This window comes from Ascaphus truei, chromosome 6 (genome assembly GCF_040206685.1).
Source record: "Ascaphus truei isolate aAscTru1 chromosome 6, aAscTru1.hap1, whole genome shotgun sequence".
Classification (NCBI taxonomy): Eukaryota; Metazoa; Chordata; class Amphibia; order Anura; family Ascaphidae; genus Ascaphus; species Ascaphus truei.
This window is the reverse complement of record NC_134488.1, coordinates 107,267,203-107,289,491: the sequence shown is the minus strand read 5'-3', so window position 1 is coordinate 107,289,491 and position 22,289 is coordinate 107,267,203. Positions and strand designations below refer to the sequence as shown.

The following is a 22,289-nucleotide window of genomic DNA, read 5'->3' as shown; positions in this document are numbered from 1 at the left end:
TGGCTGCCGGCATGAACAAGATACCCTTAAAGATTTGCATTGAGCATTTGCAGCTATATGGTTTGTCTTCTCTGCTTTATTAATCGATACACAAAATCGATGGGACATTGATATGAACGGGACTGGAGTCCTACTGGAAGGAACTGGTTTTTCCATTGGCACAAAGATGGGAGACTACAACTGACGACTAAAACATTTTGTAACTATGGGGTAAATTATATGTCAAACTTGTAAGGAAAAAAAAACATGGGAAGCTTTTTGTGAAAGGGGATATTACAGTTCTTTTTTTACTCCAGTTGGAGTTTGCCAGATAAAAGCAACCAATTCACCAGTAGACCAGTTAACATGATCTGTCAAGTGTGACTTAATTTGCTTCCAATGCTGTTACTTCCTTTTCTTGGAGAATTTGCTGCTAATGTTTGCAAAACCGTGTGCTTGATAGCTCGCCTGCCTGGTGTTAAACCCATATGCTTCTTAGAGTGGGATTTCACATAATCTATGATTGCAACCAAGGACTTGGTTATCTTTTGAGATGTGGTATTTATACAACTGGTACAGCAGTAGACTAAAAATAAAAAAGGAATTCCATCAGATAAATATTGTGCTTCTATATGAGGGAATCTCAATGATACTGAGTAGAAAAAAAAACTGGAAGGGGGGCTGTTTAAACCAGGGGTGCTCGACTCCAGTCCTCAAGCCCCGCCTCTGCCCCCCCCTCCCCAACAGGTCAGGTTTTCAAGATATGTCAGCCTCAGCACAGGTGGCTGAAGTTGAAGACTGAGCCTCTGATTGAGCCACCTGTGATGAAGCAGGGACTGATTGAGCCACCTGTGCTGAAGCTGGGATATCCTGAAAACCTGTCCTGTTGGGGGGGTGGGGGGAGGGGGCCTTGAGAACTGGGGTTGAGCACCCCTGGTTTAAACTTTGGAACTTAGATACTCGCCTCTATACAGCTCTCACTTGCAATATTGGGCTGTACAGAGCATTGTTGCTGCAAAGCTTTTTCACTCATATTCTGTAGTGTAATTTAAAGGACTCTTCAAATTATTATTCCAATGGGTGGCTTTAATGACTAGAGCACACTGCAGGGATTGGGTTACCATCAACAGCTTTCCTCATTTGTCAGTCATACATTTTATACGCGATGCTAAACCCCCTTATGCTGTGATCTTCAGCCTATAAAACTCCTGAATGAAGGGGGTTAATCTATTGATGTAAGTGAACCTGTATTCAGTCCTGCATTATTAATAGCTATTACTTACAAAACTGAACCATTCTGCTTGTCCTTCTGTACCATACCTATCATTGCTGCATGTTAATACTTCAAGATTTTCATCTGATCATGTATTTTTTTCAACCCCTTTGATGTCGGAGCAACAAACAGGGGGATGGGGGGGGGGGGGGGTGATATCAAAGTCTCTTGACTGCAGAACATCTGCATTCAAATTATTTAAAAATCCATTAAAAAATAAAAGGTCCCATACGATCCACTGGAGTTTTCTGCTTTGAGAAATATGGTGGCGTTTTTGTGCTGTATTTTGCCTCAGTTCTGCCGCCGAGAGACTTTGATGCATAACTCCCCGTGGCGTACAAAGTGCCGCAGGCTTTTCTGGCAGGGCAGGGGTTAACGCGGATGCAACATGTGTTTCTTTGTGCTTAATTTAACCTGATAGGATTGCAGCTCTGTGCAGCTGCTGCAGCAAATCTCACTGACCGTTTGAATAAATGCTTTACTAAGCCACATGTTGTCCCGCGTTATTGATTCCCGTGTGTGTGCATGATTCTGAGAGGGGGAAAACGCATCGAACCAGATGTTTGGAACATAAATGTATACGTCACCGCGCTGGGACAGTTATAGCTTTAGTGCTGCGTTTATATTATACCCCTAACTCAAATCTGTATTAGTGCAAGATCAGCACTGTTAGGTAACATCTCAATACCATATAAACGACTGGTTACATTATTGGACATTTATTTGAGTTCAGTCCATTCCAGGATTGATATACAGTAAAGATTAAAACATCTCAATAACAGTCGGGAGCAGCTGGAGAGCAAACTTTGTGATGTCCATGCTGATCCCTGGATCTTGAGAAACGACCTGCCGCGTTGTGCTTATTGTAGTCTGTGACAGTATTGCATGCTCAGATCCTCACTTAAAATGAACATGCTGCAGTACATAGTAAGCTGAGTATGACGTAGCACAAATCCAACCTGGTATCAGACACAAAGATAATAGAATTTGACGGCCGATAAGAACCACTTGGGCCACCGTATCTGCCCATTTTCCTATCTGCTGTAAAACCTCAGGCCTTATTTGTCAATTCTTTCTTTCATATTTAGTTCAGCCTTATGTCTACCCCAAGCATGTGTGTATTACCTTACTATATTAGCCCGATACCACCTCTGCTGGGAGCCTATTCCATGAATCTACCACCCTTCCCGTGAAGAAGTACTTCCACACATTTCCCCTTGTTCTGCCACCTTCCAGCGTCACAGAGTGACCTCTTCTTCTAGCACTTCTCTTTCTCTCTCATATGCTCCCTCCTGTATACCCCACCCTCCCCCGCTCCCTTCTCTCCCCTAAGCTGAACATATAAATGTCCTTTAGTCTTTCCTGGCCAGTTTTATGCTGTAGATCGTGCACCATTTTAGTGTCCCTTCTTCGCACGATCTTCAGTTCATTTATGTCCTATTAGAGATATTGTCTACAGAAGTAAGCACAGTATTCTAGGTGTGGTCTCACCAGTGATCTGTACCAGCGGTGCGCAGACTGGGGGGCGCGAGATTATCAGCGGGGGGCGCGGGGGTTACAGAGGCCCTGCGTGCTTCCCGAAGGCACTAAAATTAAATGCCGTGGAAGCGGCGAAGGCCTCTGTAACTCTCTCTTACCTTGGTTCAGACGGCTTCTGGAGACGGCAACGAGGCGTCAAATGACGCCGCGGGGTCATGTGACGTCACATTGCCATGACAACGTGACGTCATGACACCCAGAATGTCTGAACCAAGGTAAGGGGGATTGGGGGGGCACGCAGAGAGGGAGACAGCCGGCAGGGGGGCGCAGGAGAAAAAGATTGCGCTCCCCTGATCTATACAGTAACATCACCACCATCTTTCTGCTACTAATACTCTCCCAATACTACCTAACATCCTGCTGGCTTTCTGCACAGCTTCTTTACTTTGCTCGTCTACTTTTAAGTCTGCTAAAATAATGACTCCCAGGTCCCTTTCCTCTTCAGTAATTGACATTTTAGTGCCATTAATCCTATATTCTGCTTTAGGATTTTTGTCACACACATGCATTATTTTGCACTTTTTTACATGACATGTAGTTGCCTCACTCTTGACCATTCCTCCAATCTACCTAAATCATTCATCTGTCATCTGCAAAAATGCATACTTCCCCTTCCAGACCATTTACACTATATTGTCACGGAGATCCCTCAGGTACTCCACTGGTCACCTTCCCCTCTTCTGAATATATCCCTATTAAAACTGTCGGTCGTATACCCTTGGGGTGACCAGATGTCCTGGTTTAGCTGGGACAGTCCCGTTTTTTCGCCGTTTGTCCCGCCTTTTCTGACACCTGTCCCGGTTTTTCTCTGTACTGGCCGCACACGCGCAATTGGTGCTTGCTGGGCAGTGCGCATGCACGATCGTAAAAGTTCCAATCGCACATGCGCACAAGTGGTCCACACGTGCCGATCGTGCATGTGCAGTCGCCGCTCGCTGTTCGTGACATTTGTCCCGGTTTTTGCCAGGACAAATATGGTGACCCTACCAATCCTCCAATCAATGCTTTGTTCATTCACAAACCTTAGGGGGTAATTCTACATAGTTGGATGCGGCAGTTCGGGAAAATCCCCATACACTTCAATGGAGATTTTGGGGAGAGAACCACCCAAATAGCCACATCGAACTATATAGAATAAGACTCTTAGGCCCCGATCCTCAAAGTTCTGTTAAGTCCGGGCTCATAACGTCATGTTATCAAAATCAGTAGCAGACGTTATATTCACTGAGGTTAACGCAAATCCACTAAGCTAATTATATGCAAAAATAATGGCTGTTAGTTATCTTATTGAGAGGGAGAGAGAGAGGCAACTTGACGCAGCGTGATGCCTTGATGTCACTTAGCGTCCCGTTGTCACGGCAACGTGGCGCCATATGTCACCGCGTGGCCATATTGATGAGTTGCAGCGGGAGATGCCGGGAGTGATGCCAGAGGACGCCAGGGAGATGCTGCCGCCGCCGCCGAAAGCGCGAAATTTTAAAATGTTGTCTCCGAGTTGGCCTTTAGTAGAAGTTGGCAACCCTGTTGACGTTGCGTTAGTGAGCTGTGTCCGATGGCACTCAACAAGTTGTTAACTTGAGTTGAGTTAATAACGAAGCTTTGTGGTTTCTGGGCCTTAGAGTCGGATCCCAAGATCTGCAACTTGTTTATAGTCTCCTATGTGGGACAGTGTCAAACGCCTTGCTAAAAACTAGGTAAGCTACATCTACTACTGCAGGGGTGCTCCAGCCCTCCCCAACGGGTCAGGTTTTTAGGATATCCCAGGCATCGCTGAACAGGTGGCTGAATCAGAGGCTCAGTCTTCGAAGCAGGGACTGATTGAGCCACCTATGCCGAAACAGGGACTGACTGATTGAGCCACCTGTGCTGAAGCAGGGATATCCTGAAAACCTGACCTGTTGGGGGGGCTTGAGGACTGGGGTTGGGTGTAGTTGAGCACCCCTGTACCACTCCACCCTGATCTATTACCTTAGTCACCCAGCAAAAAAAATAATAATAATTCAGGTTTGTTGGACATGATCTCCTGCCAGTGAATCCATGCTCCCTGGGATCTTGCAACTTGCTGAACTTGACATAGTCGACAATTCTATCTTTCAGCAGTGCATCCAGTCATTTCCCCACGTAACAGATGTCCAAATACATAATTGCAGACCCTATCCCTTACATATGCTTATTCTGCTTCGTGCTCCTAATGTGCGCTGATTCTATTCAGCCCCAGTATATGAAACCCTACTGCAGAGGAAGACATACTTATCTGGCACCAAATGAAAATATCAGGCATTGTGATGTTGTATATTCTCTAACAAGAAGGTGTGGAATTCTGCGTGTGCACGAATTCTCAGTCTCTTTTGAAAATGCACCATCTTCATTTTCAAGTGGGGATGGGTGGCCAAATATCCTCACCTGCATGAATTGTTTAGAGCAGGGGTGACCAACTTCAGTCCTCAAGTGCCACCAACAGGCCAGGTATTCGGGATATCCTGCTTCAGCACGTGAGCCAACTGTGCTGAAGCAGTGATATCCTTAAAACCTGGCATGTTGGTGGCCCTTGAGGACTGGAGTTGAGCAGCCCTGCTTTATAGCTTAGCAATATTATGCTAATATTATGAACTGCAATATTATTAATAATTTTTGGGCCCTGACTTAGAGCGTAGACAGTCGATAAAAAAAAAGCGTTGGCGTTAAGAAGTTAGCGCTGCACCATCGCTACTTCTGAAAAAGACCCAGATTTGGAGTTAGGCGCAACAGTCACAAACAACTGGTCTTAAATGATAACGGTGTTTTAGATTAGCGCCATTGGCTATGTGCAATTTTGACATCTTGCGCAATGATGCGTCCGTGCATAATAATCACGCCGTGGCCACAGAAAACGGCAATCCCATCAGCACTTCAAAAAGGCAATACATTGATTGGAAGAAGGGCGCATGTTGTCCGAAACGTCACCTACTCACCTACGCAGTGGTTAGTTAATCTGCTTTCTTGGGTGAATACATCGGATTTTACGGACTTTTGAGGTGCTGAGGGGATTTCCGTTTTTCATGTGCTCTATTTGGCAGTTTTCGTGAGGACCGGCTTCCCTACGGTTGTCTGTATGAGGTGAGGAGTGGGTTGCCACATACTTATATTTTTATGGCCACAGAATATGTGTTGCAAATGCTGGGTTCTAGGCCATAATGGGCCTTATTTACTAAGCAGTGTTGCTTCAATGCTGTACATCAGGGGCGCTCAACTCCAGTACTCGAGCACCCCCCAACAGGTCAGTTTTTCAGGATATCCTAGCTTCAGCACAGGTGGCTCAATCAGAGGCTCAGCCAAGACTGAGCCTCTGATTGATCCACCTGTGCTGAAGCAGGGACTGATTGAGCCACTACTGCTGACGCAGGGACTAATTAAGCCACCCATGCTGAAGCAGGGACTGATTGAGCTAACTGGGCTGAAGCAGGGACTAATTGAACCAACTGTGCTGAAGCTGGGATATCCTAAAAACCTGACCTGCTGGGGGCGAGAGGGCTTGAGGACTGGGGTTGATCACCCGTGCAGTACATTACAGTCTATTTATTTAGTAAATATGGGACTGTATGTGTTTTGTTAAATGTATTTCCCTTAATTTGAGCCAAAGGCTGAAGGAGTGAAGGGCCCTCCAATTTAGAAGCTACTCGTATTGATATTAGTCCATCCCAGGGTCTAAATGACAGTCGGTCATGGTGTCCAATGATATTGCAGTTACTCATCGACTTGCCACTTGGAAGCTTCATGAGGAATTTCTCTGCTGAGTGCAACTGCCTTTTTTTCCTTCTAAAGTGCATTGTCTCGGATACTGGAGGGTCTCCCGGTGCTGAAAGGCTGCATTTCTATAACAGAAGGTCTCCTGGTTCCAATGCATGAAAAAAATATGGTGAAGCATTCAAGGGAGCACTGATATAACCCGCAGGGTAAGGAACACATGGTGTTACTTACGTTCCAGCCAATTAAATAGGAGGGACGGATTCAGAGCCTCCAGCTCACAGTCTGTCTTCACACACAGTGTCCACGAGTGATACAAGGTTTCTACGAAACCATATACTATAAAGTATAATATTAATAGGTCTGCCGTAGCTTGATGGATCACACTGGCCTCAATTCTGATGTAAAATATTGACACTGAAGAGATTAAGGATTATATGTGCTGCTAAAATGAATGAATTCAGGATCGGACTGCCCCACCAGGGAACCCGGACCTCCCCCAGCAGACATAGGACCTCCGACAGGGGGTTGTCCCAAGTGGGCTGGGCCAACCCAGAAGTCAAGCCATACAAGTCCTTGTTGGGCCCTAGATACCACAGATCAACACATTGTATGTATGTATGTATGTATGTATGTATGTATGTATGTATGTATGTATGTATGTATATATATATATATATATATATATATATATATATATATATATATATATATATATATATATATATGGTTATATATATATATACATAGTTTTATATATATATATATAGTTATATATAATTGTATTATGTTGTATGTCTTTCTTTATATAGCGCCAAAAGTGTACTCATCGCTTCACAAAGAATACAGTACAGGGAATTATAATAATACAATAAGCGCAGCAAAATCAGACAATAGGAAAGGAAAATATAAGAATAGAACTCTGTCTCCACCGCACACGGAATTAAAGATTCTCACGTGTGAATCAATTGGGGAAAGTTTTTTGTATGACGCAAGCTGTGTCGCCCAAAATGTTAATTGGGAGTGGCTAGAAGAATTGGATTATGGGTATAAAAAGGATCACTATGTGGATAGAGGGATATCATATATTTTAGATTAATCCGCCTGAAGAAGGGGGTAAAATCCCCGAAACGCTGTGCGATTGGAGTTTTTCTGCAATAAATATGCAGCACAGGTACTGAAGGTCTGAGAATCTTTTATTTCGTGCGCAGTGGAGACAACCTCCCTTACCGGCAGTCGGGTGAAGATACAACACTAGACACGGCTATATTTTATACAGGGGAGAGTATGAGGAGGCCTTCTGCTGCTATTTCTATATTTGTATATACATATATGAATCTAGAGCAGAACCGCTGATTTTTGATAACAAGGAGCTCCCAGTTCAGGAGACAGCTAAAATCCCAATAGGTGTTGTCATGAGAGACCAGGAATTTACACCTTTATACCGGGATCATATCACTGAGCAAAACCAAGAAGTAAAACAAATTGCGATTTATTCCTTTGAAACAGACATACACACACAATGGATTACAATTATGCAGAAGAAAACACACTTACTGGGGCTCTGGGGGAAAAAACTAACCCTTTAAAGTCCTTAAAGTTTGCAGTTGACCGGGACTTGTCCCGAAATGTCCTGGAACTCAAATCGGCAGGCAGTTCCACACACCACCGCTGGATAAGCTCGGAGCATTTAAATAGTTTGACCGCGAGTAAGTCCCAAAACTCCTGGAACTCAACTCGGCATGTAGTTCCAGCTGCGACCGCTACGTTCAATTTGTAGAACTTGGCCGCAAAAAGTCGGGACTTAGAAAATATTTCAACTCAAAATCCTTGAAGTCGACTCGCTGCTATTTCTCACAGAGCATCTTTTGGTGATTTCTAATTTGCCGCTGCTGTCTTGGCGCTTAGAATCTCCCGAGCTGAGGTCTGTGTCTACATGTACCCGGGAATCTGACTCGGCTCCCCGATAAATTTTTGGGGTGGCCAGCAACTTTGGTCCCGGCTAGCTAGACACGATCCGACAACACTTTTACCGCAAAGTCCACCCTGAAACTCATAGCCTGAGAATCTCCACTTGTTAGCACTCCTGGAAAGGCAAAAGACACACAAATTCTTTATTGTCACATATTTGACATAAAATGCATGGCAGTACATATGCAACAGTCTGGCCCAACAGCTGACACTCTAGGGCCCCAAAACACGAATCAGGGGCAACAAAGTGGGCTTGACCTTTATTAGTGAGCCTGGTTACCCCCTCACCATCACATGTGTTCTTTACAGTTAAGGGGGTTTATTTATTAAAGTCTAACGACTGCCTAGCTGGGGCAAAACAGGTGCCCCCAAAAAAAACAGCATCAGATTTATTAGAGAAAAAGAATCCAATTGGAAAGAATTAGATTTTTTCTTTTGAAAAATATTGGGTTTGTGTAGAGCTGATATGGCCCCACTTCTGGAGCCAGGAGACTTTAATAAGGATTGTAACTACGGTAATTAACATGACACAATATTGTGACCCAGTGGCCTTTTAGGTCATATATTCTTGCACTTGAGGAGCAATACATGCAGGTTTGAATCATAATGATGTTGCTATTCAGAGTATCTTTGGCCCATCATTGTGAAGACTAATGAATTGTGGGAAGTGCACGTACAGTACCTGCTATACCTGTCCCACCTGGTGTGGTACTGATCATAACAGCTGGAGCCCTGATTATACTGGTAGGCAGGTAGCTGGAATCCTCAAAAAGATTTTCTAGATGTATCATTTCTACATGTAAATGATCAACTTTGATGCTGGTACAGACTGGGGGACAGTCTGCTTATTAGCTTATGTAACTTAATGAGAAAGACTCAGACAGGATTGTCAGTGCTTACCTGAAATGTGTTAGGGGTGTTGGGTAGAGGAATTATAATATTTCAGGTAAGGCCCCATAAACAAGATGCTGCAACTAGTTCCAGATTTAGGGTTTACCAAGACAGACTGAAATGTGTGTGCACGGGGAACTGTGGTCCTATGATCTTCTTCTTTTTAAATTAAAGATGATGATGACGATGATGAAGAAGACTACAAACTAGGCTCTCTCTGCAACTACTGTTCATTCTGCAAGGTAATGCTAACAATGGTTGTTCTACATTCTTATTCCATCTGAAATGCTGTATAAAAGAGAACGCATCAGTCATATCAACTGGGCTTCTAGGGGCTTTTGTTTATGAAAAGGTGATTAACATTTAGGGCTGGGCTCCTCAACTCCAGTCCTCAAGACCCCCCAAAAGGTCAAGTTTTCTGGATATCCCTGCTTCAGCACAGGTGGCTCAATCAGTGGCTCAGTTGAAGACTGCACCACCTGTGCTGAAGCAGGGATATCCTGAAAACCTGACCTGTTGGTGGCCCTTGAGGACTGATGTTGCCTACTCCTGACATAGACGCACACAAGCACAATTGAAATCGAGTTTTACATGCACCAATTTTGCACCATAAAAAGCCGTCTGGGACACAGTGCATAGGCCCTTATATTTATTTTCTTTACTCAGAATAGACGCACTTTTGCCCTGGTACTTGTCCTCCTTACGTTTCCTCTATATCAGAGATTCACAACTCCAGTCCTCGAGCACCACCAACAGGCCAGGTTTTAAGGATACCCTGGCTTGAGCACCAGGTGGTTCAGTCAAAAAGGATTGGCCACCCTTGGTAATGAGAGGATATCCTTAAACCTGCACTGTTAGTGTCCCGTGAGGACTGGACTTGGGGAACTCTGCCTATATGATAGACAAGACCCATATCATGAAGGGTGCGTGTGCGTGCCTGTGAGACACATACAGTATCAGCCAATCCAAATAAGCACCAAATCAGCATCACTTAGTAACATAGCGATCGCAGGCAGTCTCAAACTGAGAACGTAAATGAAAATGGTCTTCATTATATTTTCAGTGACAACTGATCACGTAGGCCAGCCAATAAAATGCACCTGAAGAAGCAAAATATACCGTTTTTGAAAATAAAAAAAATAGAGCTCTCTTTGAATTGATGTGAATGTCAGGTTGGCGTTTGAGCTTTGATGGTCTACATCCCCGGTCCACATGGATCTGGCAGTCTGCTTCCCAGTCTGGCCAGAACTGGTCCAAATCGTCCATCCAGTGCAGCTGGTTCGGCATGGAAGATCTGGAGTCAGGAGACAGCAATAGCTGTGCAGTATAGGTATATACACATGGATCTTATAGTGGGCACTCTAATAGAAATGCTTTCTTCTTCCTCAGCACTGTGGGGATTGTGAGAAGTGCCCCTGTGAGGAAAATGACAAGAGTGAGCACTGTAAAAACTGTGAGGTGAGTATTTGCCCCAGGTAAGAAGAAATGCCCAGACCTGCAGAACCTAGCAAATAGCACTAGATTTATTTAGAATAAAACATTGTGAGAAATTGGCCTTTGATCGATGGGGCGCACTGTTTTTGCCTCATATTTGCACCCATAAGGCATTTATAAATAGACCCTGTATGTAGTCTTTGTATTCATAAAATGAGATTAATACTGATTGTCAGTGGTTGACAAATCACCAAAAAATCTACTCGCCACACAAAAAAATCTACTCGCCACCTAGTACCAAACGTGTGCTGCTTGGGCCAATATTTACTCGCCCGGGGGTTAAATCCACTCACCGGGGGCGAGCAAATGTATAGGTTTGTCGAACACTGCTGATTGTTATCTGGACAGTTGTAACTACTCTCTCTCTCCCTCTCCTTCTCTCCCTCTCCCTCTCTCCCTCTCCCTCTCTCCCTGCAGCACTGCCAGTTCTGTTATGTCTGCCCAGTTATATGTGAGACAGCCTGCAAACCTGGTAAGTAACTGCTATCAGAAACGTATCCATTCTTGCTAGGCTCACAGCTGTTTAACCTGCAGAGCAATAACATCGTCTGTGCTATCCATACCATGACCCCAAAACACCTACAGCCCCTCCATTAGAGTGGTGCTGCCTGTGTAATAAGATGTGTGTGTCCTCTAACCCAGGGGTACTTAACTACAGTCCTCAAGCCCCCCCCCCCAAAAAAGGCCAGGTTTTCAGGATATCCCAGCTTCAGCACATTGAGCTTCGATTGAGCCACCTGTGCTGAAGCAGGGACTAATTGAGCCACCTGTGCTGAAGTGGAGATATCCTGAAGACCTGGAGGAGAGGGGGGCTTGAGGACTGGAGTTGAGCACCTCTGCCTAACCTTACAAAATTGCTGGCATAGTATTACAGGCCATGGGCTATTAAAAAAAAGTAGTGGTACTGTGCTAGAATAGTGGAGAGCATAGCAATGTTGCAAAAGCTCCTTTGAAGCAATGAAAGCTAAATAAAGCGATGCACATTATGCAACAAAAAAAGTCAAAGTTAGGACTAATTAAAAAAAATGAGTGGTACTGAGAACATCCTGATAGTATCACAGGCCATGCGCTGTCCGAGCTTGTCAGCAATCTGTCACTGGGAGACAGTCACCCTTGTGTTACATCTCCTGCTCTCTTGGATGTTTAATCCTTAATATTTGCCCTAGTACAGTATCTCTGGCAAGGGAGGGTTGGGGTGAAGGGCAGTTGAGGTTTGGTAGCTTCACAATGTGTTTCTGACCTCTTTGTCAGCAAAGGGGTTAACAGAAATCTGAATAACCATATGCGAATCACTTAGCAGTACAAAAAACATCCTGCCTGCTGCTCTCAGCACATGGTGCTAACACGCCCTCTAACGACACTAAGGGGATCCAACACAGAACAAGCAACAACAAAAACCACCCTGGGGGAATGCATCACATTGGGCAGTACAGCTGGTCCTCAGTATCCGTCGTTTCATTTTCCGACGAACGGATTATCCGACGCGTCCTAATGCATTCCGCGGAACGCATGATCCAAAGTCGGAACGGATTATCCGACGCGTCCTAATGCATTACGCGGAACGCATTATCCAAAGTCGGAACGGATTATCCGACGCGTCCTAATGCATTCCGCGGAACGCATTATCCACAGTCGTAACGGATTATCCAACGCGTCATAATGCATTCCGCGGAACGCATTATCCAAAGTCGTAACGGATTATCTCATGCTCGTGGTCACGGAGTAACATTGGAATCGCAATCAGACAGTTTTACTATCTGCCGCAATTTGGCGGAACGGATTCCGTCGGATGACCGAGGACTGCCTGTAGTGGCCAACTCCAGTCCACCAACAGGTCAGGTTTTAACGATATCCCTGCTTCAGCACAGGTGGCTCAATCAGTGGCTCAAGTCAAAGACTTTTTGAGCTGTAAATTGTAATAGATAATGTTACCTTAGTAATATAAGGATACATTGTAGCTGCTGAGTTACTGACTGAAGGATTGATTGAAATGGAAAGGCGGCCATTATGTTAGGCACACAATCAGGATTTTTACAGAGCACCTCTTAAACGATTGCCATCTTAGGTAAAAAATATAGATTTATACACTGTCACATGTTTTACATATAAAAATAAGAAAAAAAGGGGGAATGCTATATTTATGATTTTCGGCCAAAAACAGCCCAAATGACTGCTTCAGAGTATATAGAATTAGATTACCGCTACGTGTCAATTCAGTAAGGTTGTTTTGACCTCTTGTGCCCCCTGTGCTTAAGATAGTGATTTGCTTGGGCCATTACAGGAGGCTTTAGGAGACACACACATGTAAATGAAAGTAGAAGTACATGCATATTTTAATGAATTAGATTTATCATTAGCATCCGTTAATATCAATTATTAGTGTAATATTATATATAATAGCCTGACTCTCAAAATAATACATTTTGGTAACCTATATCAGGGGTGCGCAAACTGGGGGGCACACCCCAGTGAGGGGGCGCGAGATTCACTGCGGGGGGGCGCTGGGTTTACAGAGTCCCCCGCGCGCTTCCTGAAGGCATTTCAATTAAGGCAGTTTCTGGAGACGGCAACGTGGCATCAAATGGCGCAGCGGGGACACGTGACACCGCGTTGCCATGGCAATGTGATGTCAGAACACCGGAGCCAAGGTAAGGAGGGGGGTAGAGCCGGCAGGGGGGCACAGGGGGGAAGATTGCGCACCCCTGAGCTATAGAATGAACCATCCCTGCTGCTTTAATGAAATATTTGGGTTGGTACATAGCAACTTAATTCTGCGCTAACACTGCTAACAGGCTTTTTAGGGTTTACACCAAGTTAATTTTGACGCACTTTCTACTTTTGTGGGGCACACAGAAACATTCCTTGTTAGTTAATAGCGCCTGTACGCTTAGCACAGACCATTTCTGTGCATCGACATTTAAGTTAAAATAATTTTTGATGCTAATGGTGCAGATTGAGAAATGTCAGGCTAAAGTATACAGTAGGCACATGCAATTTAAAATTTGATTTCCTTGCACCATTTTTGCACCACAAAAGCAATTTGCAATGCTTGGTACATAGGCCCCGATCAGTGGCATAACTATAATATTTGGGCTGTGCTGCACTGGGGCCCCCTCTCTTTCTCTTACCCTTCCTCCACTATCACACACCTCACTCTCATCCACTTCTATTTCTCTCCCTCCTCTCATCCTCTCCCTACCCCCTCACTCAATCCCCCCTCTCCTCACACTCAATCTCCCTCCTACAATCTGCTTCACACTTAATCCCTCCCTCTCCTCACACTCAATCCCTCCCTCCCTCCCTCTCCTCACACTCAATCCCTCCCTCCCTCCCTCTCCTCACACTCAATCCCCCCTCCACACTCAATCGCCCCTCTCCTCGCACTCAATCCACTTCCTCCCACTCAATCCCCCCTCTCCTCACACTCAATCCCTCCTCTCCTCACACTCAATCCCCCCTCCTCACACTCAATCCCCTCTCATCACACTCAGTCCCCCTCTTCACTCAATCGCCCCTCTCCTCGCACTCAATCCCCTTCCTCACACTCAATCCCCTCTCCTCACACTCAATCCCCCTCCTCCCCTCACTCAATCCCTCACTCTCACACTCAATCCCCCCTCTCCTCATACTCAATCCCCGATCTCTCCTCACACTCAATCCCTCCCTCACACTCAATCCCCCCTCTCCTTGCACTCAATCCCCCCTCCTCACAATCAATCCCTCCCTCACACTCAATCCCCCCTCTCCTCAGACTCAATCCCTCTCTCTCCTCACACTCAATCCCCCCTCTCCTCACACTCAATCCCCCCTCTCCTCAAACTCAGTCCCCCCTCTCCTCACACTCAATCCCTCCCTCTCACACTTAATCCCCACTCTCCTGGCACTCAATTCCCTTCCATCTCACACTCAATCCCTCCCTCCCTCTCCTCACACTCAATCCTCCCTCTCCTCACACTCAATCCCCCCTCTCCTCACACTCAATCCCCCTCCTCCCCTCACACTCAATCCCCTCTCCTCAAACTCAACCCCTCCCTCACACTCAATCCCCCCTCTCCTTGCACTCAATCCCCCCTCATCACACTCAATCCCTCCTCTCCTCACACTCAATCCCCCCTCTCCTCACACTCAATCCCCCTCTCCTCACACTCAATCCATCTCCTCATCTCATTCAATCCCCGTCTCCTCGCACTCAGTCCCTCCTCTCCTCGAACTCAATCCCCCCTCTCCTCACACTCAATCCCCCCTCTCCTCACACTCAATCCCCCCTCTCCTCACACTCAATCCCCTCCTTCCCTCACACTCAATCCCTCCCTCTCCTCACACTCAATCCCTCCCTCTCCTCACACTCAATCCCCTCTCCTCGCACTCAATCCCCTCTCTCCTCGCACTCCAGCCCCCTCTCCTCACACTCAATCCCCCTCTCCTCACACTCCACCCCCTCTCCTCACTCAATCCCCCTCTCCTCACACTCAATCCGTCTCCTCATCTCACACTCAATCCCCCTCTCCTCGCATTCAGTCCCCCCCTCTCCTCGAACTCAACCCCCCTCTCCTCACACTCAATCCCTCCTTCCCCTCACACTCAATCCCTCCTTCCCCTCACACTCAATCTCTCTCCTCATCTCACTCAGTCCCCCCTCTCTTCACACTCAGTCCCCTCTCTCCTCGCACTCAGTCCCCCTTCTCCTTGCACTCAATCCCCTCTCCTCGCACTCAATCCCCTCTCCTCACACTCAATCCCTCCTCCTCAATCCCCCCTCACCTCACACTCAATCCCTCCTCCTCACACTCAATCTCCCCTCTCCTCACACTCAATCCCTCTCTCTCCTCACACTCAATCCCTCCTTCCCCTCACACTCAATCCCTCCTTCCCCTCACACTCAATCCCTCTCCTCATCTCACACTCAGTCCCCCCTCTCTTCACACTCAGTCCCCTCTCTCCTCGCACTCAGTCCCCCCTCTCCTTGCACTCAATCCCCTCTCCTCGCACTCAATCCCCTCTCCTCACACTCAATCTCTCCTCCTCAATCCCCCCTCCTCACAATCAATCCCTCCCTCACACTCAATCCCCCCTCTCCTCACACTCAATCCCTCTCTCTCTTCACACTCAATCCCCCCTCTCCTCACACTCAATCCCCCCTCTCCTCACACTCAGTCCCCCCTCTCCTCACACTCAATCCCTCCCTCTCACACTCAATCCCCACTCTCCTGGCACTCAATTCCCTTCCATCTCACACTCAATCCCTCCCTCCCTCTCCTCACACTCAATCCTCCCTCTCCTCACACTCAATCCCCCCTCTCCTCACACTCAATCCCCCTCCTCCCTTCACACTCAATCCCCTCTCCTCAAACTCAACCCCTCCCTCACACTCAATCCCCCCTCTCCTTGCACTCAATCCCCCCTCATCACACTCAATCCCTCCTCTCCTCACACTCAATCCCCCCTCTCCTCACACTCAATCCCCCTCTCCTCACACTCAATCCATCTCCTCATCTCATTCAATCCCCGTCTCCTCGCACTCAGTCCCTCCTCTCCTGGAACTCAACCCCCCTCTCCTCACACTCAATCCCCCCTCTCCTCACACTCAATCCCCTCCTTCCCTCACACTCAATCCCTCCCTCTCCTCACACTCAATCCCTCCCTCTCCTCACACTCAATCCCCTCTCCTCGCACTCAATCCCCTCTCTCCTTGCACTCCAGCCCCCTCTCCTCACACTCAATCCCCCTCTCCTCACACTCAATCCCTCCTTCCCCTCACACTCAATCCCTCTCCTCATCTCACACTCAGTCCCCCCTCTCTTCACACTCAGTCCCCTCTCTCCTCGCACTCAGTCCCCCTTCTCCTTGCACTCAATCCCCTCTCCTCGCACTCAATCCCCTCTCCTCACACTCAATCCCTCCTCCTCAATCCCCCCTCACCTCACACTCAATCCCTCCTCTTCACACTCAATCTCCCCTCTCCTCACACTCAATCCCTCTCTCTCCTCACACTCAATCCCTCCTTCCCCTCACACTCAATCCCTCCTTCCCCTCACACTCAATCCCTCTCCTCATCTCACACTCAGTCCCCCCTCTCTTCACACTCAGTCCCCTCTCTCCTCGCACTCAGTCCCCCCTCTCCTTGCACTCAATCCCCTCTCCTCGCACTCAATCCCCTCTCCTCACACTCAATCTCTCCTCCTCAATCCCCCCTCCTCACAATCAATCCCTCCCTCACACTCAATCCCCCCTCTCCTCACACTCAATCCCTCTCTCTCCTCACACTCAATCCCCCCTCTCCTCACACTCAATCCCCCCTCTCCTCACACTCAGTCCCCCCTCTCCTCACACTCAATCCCTCCCTCTCACACTCAATCCCCACTCTCCTGGCACTCAATTCCCTTCCATCTCACACTCAATCCCTCCCTCCCTCTCCTCACACTCAATCCTCCCTCTCCTCACACTCAATCCCCCCTCTCCTCACACACAATCCCCCTCCTCCCCTCACACTCAATCCCCTCTCCTCAAACTCAACCCCTCCCTCACACTCAATCCCCCCTCTCCTTGCACTCAATCCCCCCTCATCACACTCAATCCCTCCTCTCCTCACACTCAATCCCCCCTCTCCTCACACTCAATCCCCCTCTCCTCACACTCAATCCATCTCCTCATCTCATTCAATCCCCGTCTCCTCGCACTCAGTCCCTCCTCTCCTGGAACTCAACCCCCCTCTCCTCACACTCAATCCCCCCTCTCCTCACACTCAATCCCCCCTCTCCTCACACTCAATCCCCTCCTTCCCTCACACTCAATCTCTCCCTCTCCTCACACTCAATCCCTCCCTCTCCTCACACTCAATCCCCTCTCCTCGCACTCAATCCCCTCTCTCCTTGCACTCCAGCCCCCTCTCCTCACACTCAATCCCCCTCTCCTCACACTCCACCCCCTCTCCTCACTCAATCCCCCTCTCCTCACACTCAATCCGTCTCCTCATCTCACACTCAATCCCCCTCTCCTCGCATTCAGTCCCCCCCTCTCCTCGAACTCAACCCCCCTCTCCTCACACTCAATCCCTCCTTCCCCTCACACTCAATCCCTCCTTCCCCTCACACTCAATCCCTCTCCTCATCTCACACTCAGTCCCCCCTCTCTTCACACTCAGTCCCCTCTCTCCTCGCACTCAGTCCCCCCTCTCCTTGCACTCAATCCCCTCTCCTCGAACTCAATCCCCTCTCCTCACACTCAATCCCCCTCTCCTCACACTCAATCCATCTCCTCATCTCATTCAATCCCCGTCTCCTCGCACTCAGTCCCTCCTCTCCTGGAACTCAACCCCCCTCTCCTCACACTCAATCCCCCCTCTCCTCACACTCAAACCCCCCTCTCCTCACACTCAATCCCCTCCTTCCCTCACACTCAATCCCTCCCTCTCCTCACACTCAATCCCTCCCTCTCCTCACACTCAATCCCCTCGCACTCAATCCCCTCTCTCCTTGCACTCCAGCCCCCTCTCCTCACACTCAATCCCCCTCTCCTCACACTCCACCCCCTCTCCTCACTCAATCCCCCTCTCCTCACACTCAATCCGTCTCCTCATCTCACACTCAATCCCCCTCTCCTCGCATTCAGTCCCCCCCTCTCCTCGAACTCAACCCCCCTCTCCTCACACTCAATCCCTCCTTCCCCTCACACTCAATCCCTCCTTCCCCTCACACTCAATCCCTCTCCTCATCTCACACTCAGTCCCCCCTCTCTTCACACTCAGTCCCCTCTCTCCTCGCACTCAGTCCCCCCTCTCCTTGCACTCAATCCCCTCTCCTCGTACTCAATCCCCTCTCCTCACACTCAATCCCTCCTCCTCAATCCCCCCTCACCTCACACTCAATCTCCCCTCTCCTCACACTCAATCCCCTCCTCAAACTCAATCTCTGCCATTCCTCTCTTCGATCTCCCCCTCTCCTCACTCTCTATCCTCCTCCTCACTCTCTATCCTCCTTCTCCTCACACTTTATCTCCCCCTCCTCATAAACAATCCTCCTCCTTCTAAGAATTGTACCTGATGTGTGACCAAGGGGAAGTCTCCAAGTCTGGTCCCGCATCCGTGAAGCTGGGGCCTTCTGACACGGATGCGGAGTTGGGTCCGACTTGCAGGTGGGCCTAACTTTCGGCGCCGACTGGTACACCATCGAAGCGGGCAGGGATGATCTTTGGCATAAGGCCGGTCCCGCTTGCCCAGTAAACAACGTAGATGCTGGGCCCAACCTCTGGCCAGGCACAACTACCAGCGCAGGCCTGCCAGGCCACTCGCACAATTGTTTGGAACGTAAACATGCAGAGTTTTGGTGCCTGGTCCTCACACTGTCCCTCACATCACTGTCACCTTTTCTGTCCTGTCTGCACAAGTCTGTCTGCATGTGATGGTTTCATGCTCTTTCATTGTTTTCTAGGGAGCTACATAGATGAACTCTCAGGAGCTATCTATCAGTAAGTAACTCTTCTACATTACATTAGGGGAAAGGGGGAGGACGAATCTTCAAAGACAAAATGTTTTTTTTTTTACAGCTTCTTCACTTTTCTGTATTACACAAAGGAAAATTGAACTTTACTACAACATACACGAGCGATTTATATTGCAGTTTGGGGCTTGCAACTGCAAGTGATTGTGGACTGACAAGCATATAAACAGTAGGAATTTGCCACAGTGAGGTTGATGCAGTTTAACCCTCTCACTATCAAAGTGGACTGCCCTCCCTCTGGCACCAAAAGGGTTACTAATCTCAGGACACCAAGTGGGGATGTACTAAGGTTAACTAATCAGGCAATGCAAGGATTTGCATAGAGGGATGTTCTACTTGTCGTAGACATACCAGCGTTCTGAATGAAATGTACTCATTGTTTAGTTTAGCGAATTAAGAAAGATGCTGTTTAAGGCGAGATGTTCCTGAGTGGGCGTGTTTAGAAATCCCCTACCTATCCCTGTTCAAAAGTGTTTAGAAACCCTCTATCTCAGGAGTGGCCAACTCCAGTCCTCAAGGGCCACCAACGGGTCAGGTGTTCAGGATATCCCTGCTTCAGCACAGGTGGCTCAGTGAGCCACTGGCAGCCACTTGTGCTGAAGCAGGGATATCCTGAACACCTGACCTGTTAGTGGTCCTTGAGGACTGGAGTTGGCCACCCCTGCTCTACGTCATCTTCCTGCACTTAATGTAGGTGACCTAGTCACAGACAGACCATTAGAACCAGTAGTACAAATGCATACAGTGTTAGAGGGGCCGGTAAAGCTTTGCAATTGTTTTCTGACAAACGCTATTAATATTAAGGCACTGTTTACACAAGCCTCATTAACATTTTAGTGCTTGCTCATTGTAATAGTAACTCCCACAAGCCGGTCTTTTTTTTTTTGCTTTATTTAAATACCCGCCACAGCCCCCAACGCTGACTGCCGCTAACTTAGCGACCAGGAACGGCAGCAGATGCAGGCTATGGTGTTAAATCACATTGCGACAGTGCAGCATAAGGAGGAAGCGATCAGTGTCTGTTTGGGAATGTGTTCATCGTTTTATGGGTTAATACAAAATAACACAAGTCACTTCCTGCAGCTGTTACAAAGTATTAAGGATTAAACAAGGGTTTGGTTTTCCAAAGCAGTTGTGAGAACACTCACAATTGTATCCTTTTGGAAGAGTAGTGCCCGGTTATTTTCCATCAATATTTTTGTAGAACTACTTGATGTCACCAAAAGCATATGAGATTTTGCCGTTTTATAACATGAGAATAGCCAGTGGTACTTCACCTGTAACAGCTGGTGGATCCACTACCGTAAGATTCTCTGATTCAGTTCAGCATTGTGACGATCTCTCCGTGAAATGACAGGTTTTGTATTTCTCTCCCCAGGTCCGTTTCCAAGATCTTTGAACAGAATGAGAACTAAGTTTTGCTCCCCACCTTAGAGCAGAAAGCTGGGCACTGAAATTTAACTTACACGGGTAACATTTGTATCCCACTCTGACATTTCTTACATTCAAAGACAGAAGTCACTGATTGATCATCTGAGCACATGGAACTTCAACGACAGTATTCCTTCCTCTGTGAGATAGCCGTGTGAAGCCAAGATTGGGTCATTTAGGTGGTTGCAACATCTGGCTTTGCGGATGGCCCTACCTAATTCTACCCATGCTCAGCTTCAAGTCAACACTCCATGTTGGACTCTTCTGAATGCCAGCCAGACAGTCATCCACCCGCAAATAACACCTTTCAGTCTAAACCATTAGTGCCTTCAACCTGCTGATTAAAGAGCCTGAATTAAGATTTATTTCTGTTGATTTTCTTGACCGCTCTATGGATTGTGTTCTGCGATGGGACCTCCAACGTGACTGGCATCATAGGTATGGCCTTTGATGTGGGTCATTTGATTCAAGGCACCAAGGTATCATCTGTGCAGGATTTAAGAAGAAGATTCTGGACCTGGTGATTCGCTGCCCTGTATGAATAAAATGCACTCGGCGTGCTCAAGGAAACATTGATCAGCCTAAGTAACCAACATGAAAAAGCTGGATTAAGACACGAAGGAATAAGGGTTGCCAAAAAGCCAGTCCTGTTCTTTGTGTCCCTGGCAAACAGCTGCAGTATGGTGCATTGGGCTATCAAACAAGCATCATGCAAAAAACTGATATACAAGAACAGGCATCGTCTTGTCAACCCCAGCATTAAAACACATTAGGAAAGGTGGAGTACAGGCTCTCCAGTAGAAGTGAGGACTGGTAAATGAAATTGTGAATTCTCTCATTATTTTTCCATCGTAAATGGTTCTGGCCACTCCTACAGTAACGAAATGAAGAACATGTTTTAGTGTCATTTACCCAATTCATCTGCCCTGCATCAAATATTGTTCACATTTTTCCTTGTGGAAAACTCTTAAGATTCAAAAGTATTTATTTATTTTTTTTGTGAGTGTGAAAAGTCTCGACAAGTCCTTTAATAAATGTGATTGTGGCCCTTTCTTTGCCAAAGTTAATATGGGGTTGACTTTTTCTCTCTCTAGTGCAGTACCATTGATGTGAGAAACAATAACAAAAAAGTGCAATAAATATTATGATGGTAACATACAGGCATACCCCGGTTTAAGGACACTCACTTTAAGTACACTCGCGAGTAAGTACATGTCACCCAATAGGCAAACGGCAGCTCACGCATGCGCCTGTCAGCACGTCCTGAACAGCAATACCGGCTCCCTACCTGTACCGAAGCTGTGCACAAGTGGGGAGACTATAGAGCCTGTTACAAAAGCGTAATTTACATCAGTTATGCACGTGTATGACGATTGCAGTACAGTACATGCATCGATAAGTGGGGAAAAGGCAGTGCTTCACTTTAAGTACATTTTCGCTTTACATACATGCTCCGGTCCCATTGCGTACGTTAATGTGGGGTATGCCTGTAT

At 47.2% G+C, this 22,289-nt stretch overlaps 1 protein-coding gene across 3 annotated transcripts in view; it reads left to right on the top strand.

Annotated features, from left to right (window-relative positions):
• The window catches only part of LOC142497614 (uncharacterized), a 23,301-nt gene extending 1,438 nt beyond the window's left edge, over positions 1-21,863 (top strand). The window contains exons 2-6 of one of the 3 annotated variants that reach the window (XM_075605643.1): positions 9,549-9,618; positions 10,766-10,834; positions 11,288-11,342; positions 19,297-19,333; positions 20,744-21,863. In XM_075605643.1, the coding sequence (XP_075461758.1) occupies positions 9,549-9,618; positions 10,766-10,834; positions 11,288-11,342; positions 19,297-19,333; positions 20,744-20,780 (268 nt within the window). In that variant the 3' untranslated portion in view covers positions 20,781-21,863. Of the gene's footprint in view, positions 1-9,548; positions 9,619-10,439; positions 10,720-10,765; positions 10,835-11,287; positions 11,343-19,296; positions 19,334-20,743 lie in introns of those variants that run through there. The other 2 variants (XM_075605642.1, XM_075605644.1) reach the window with 2 other exon arrangements.
• Positions 21,864-22,289: the final 426 nt, after the last annotated feature.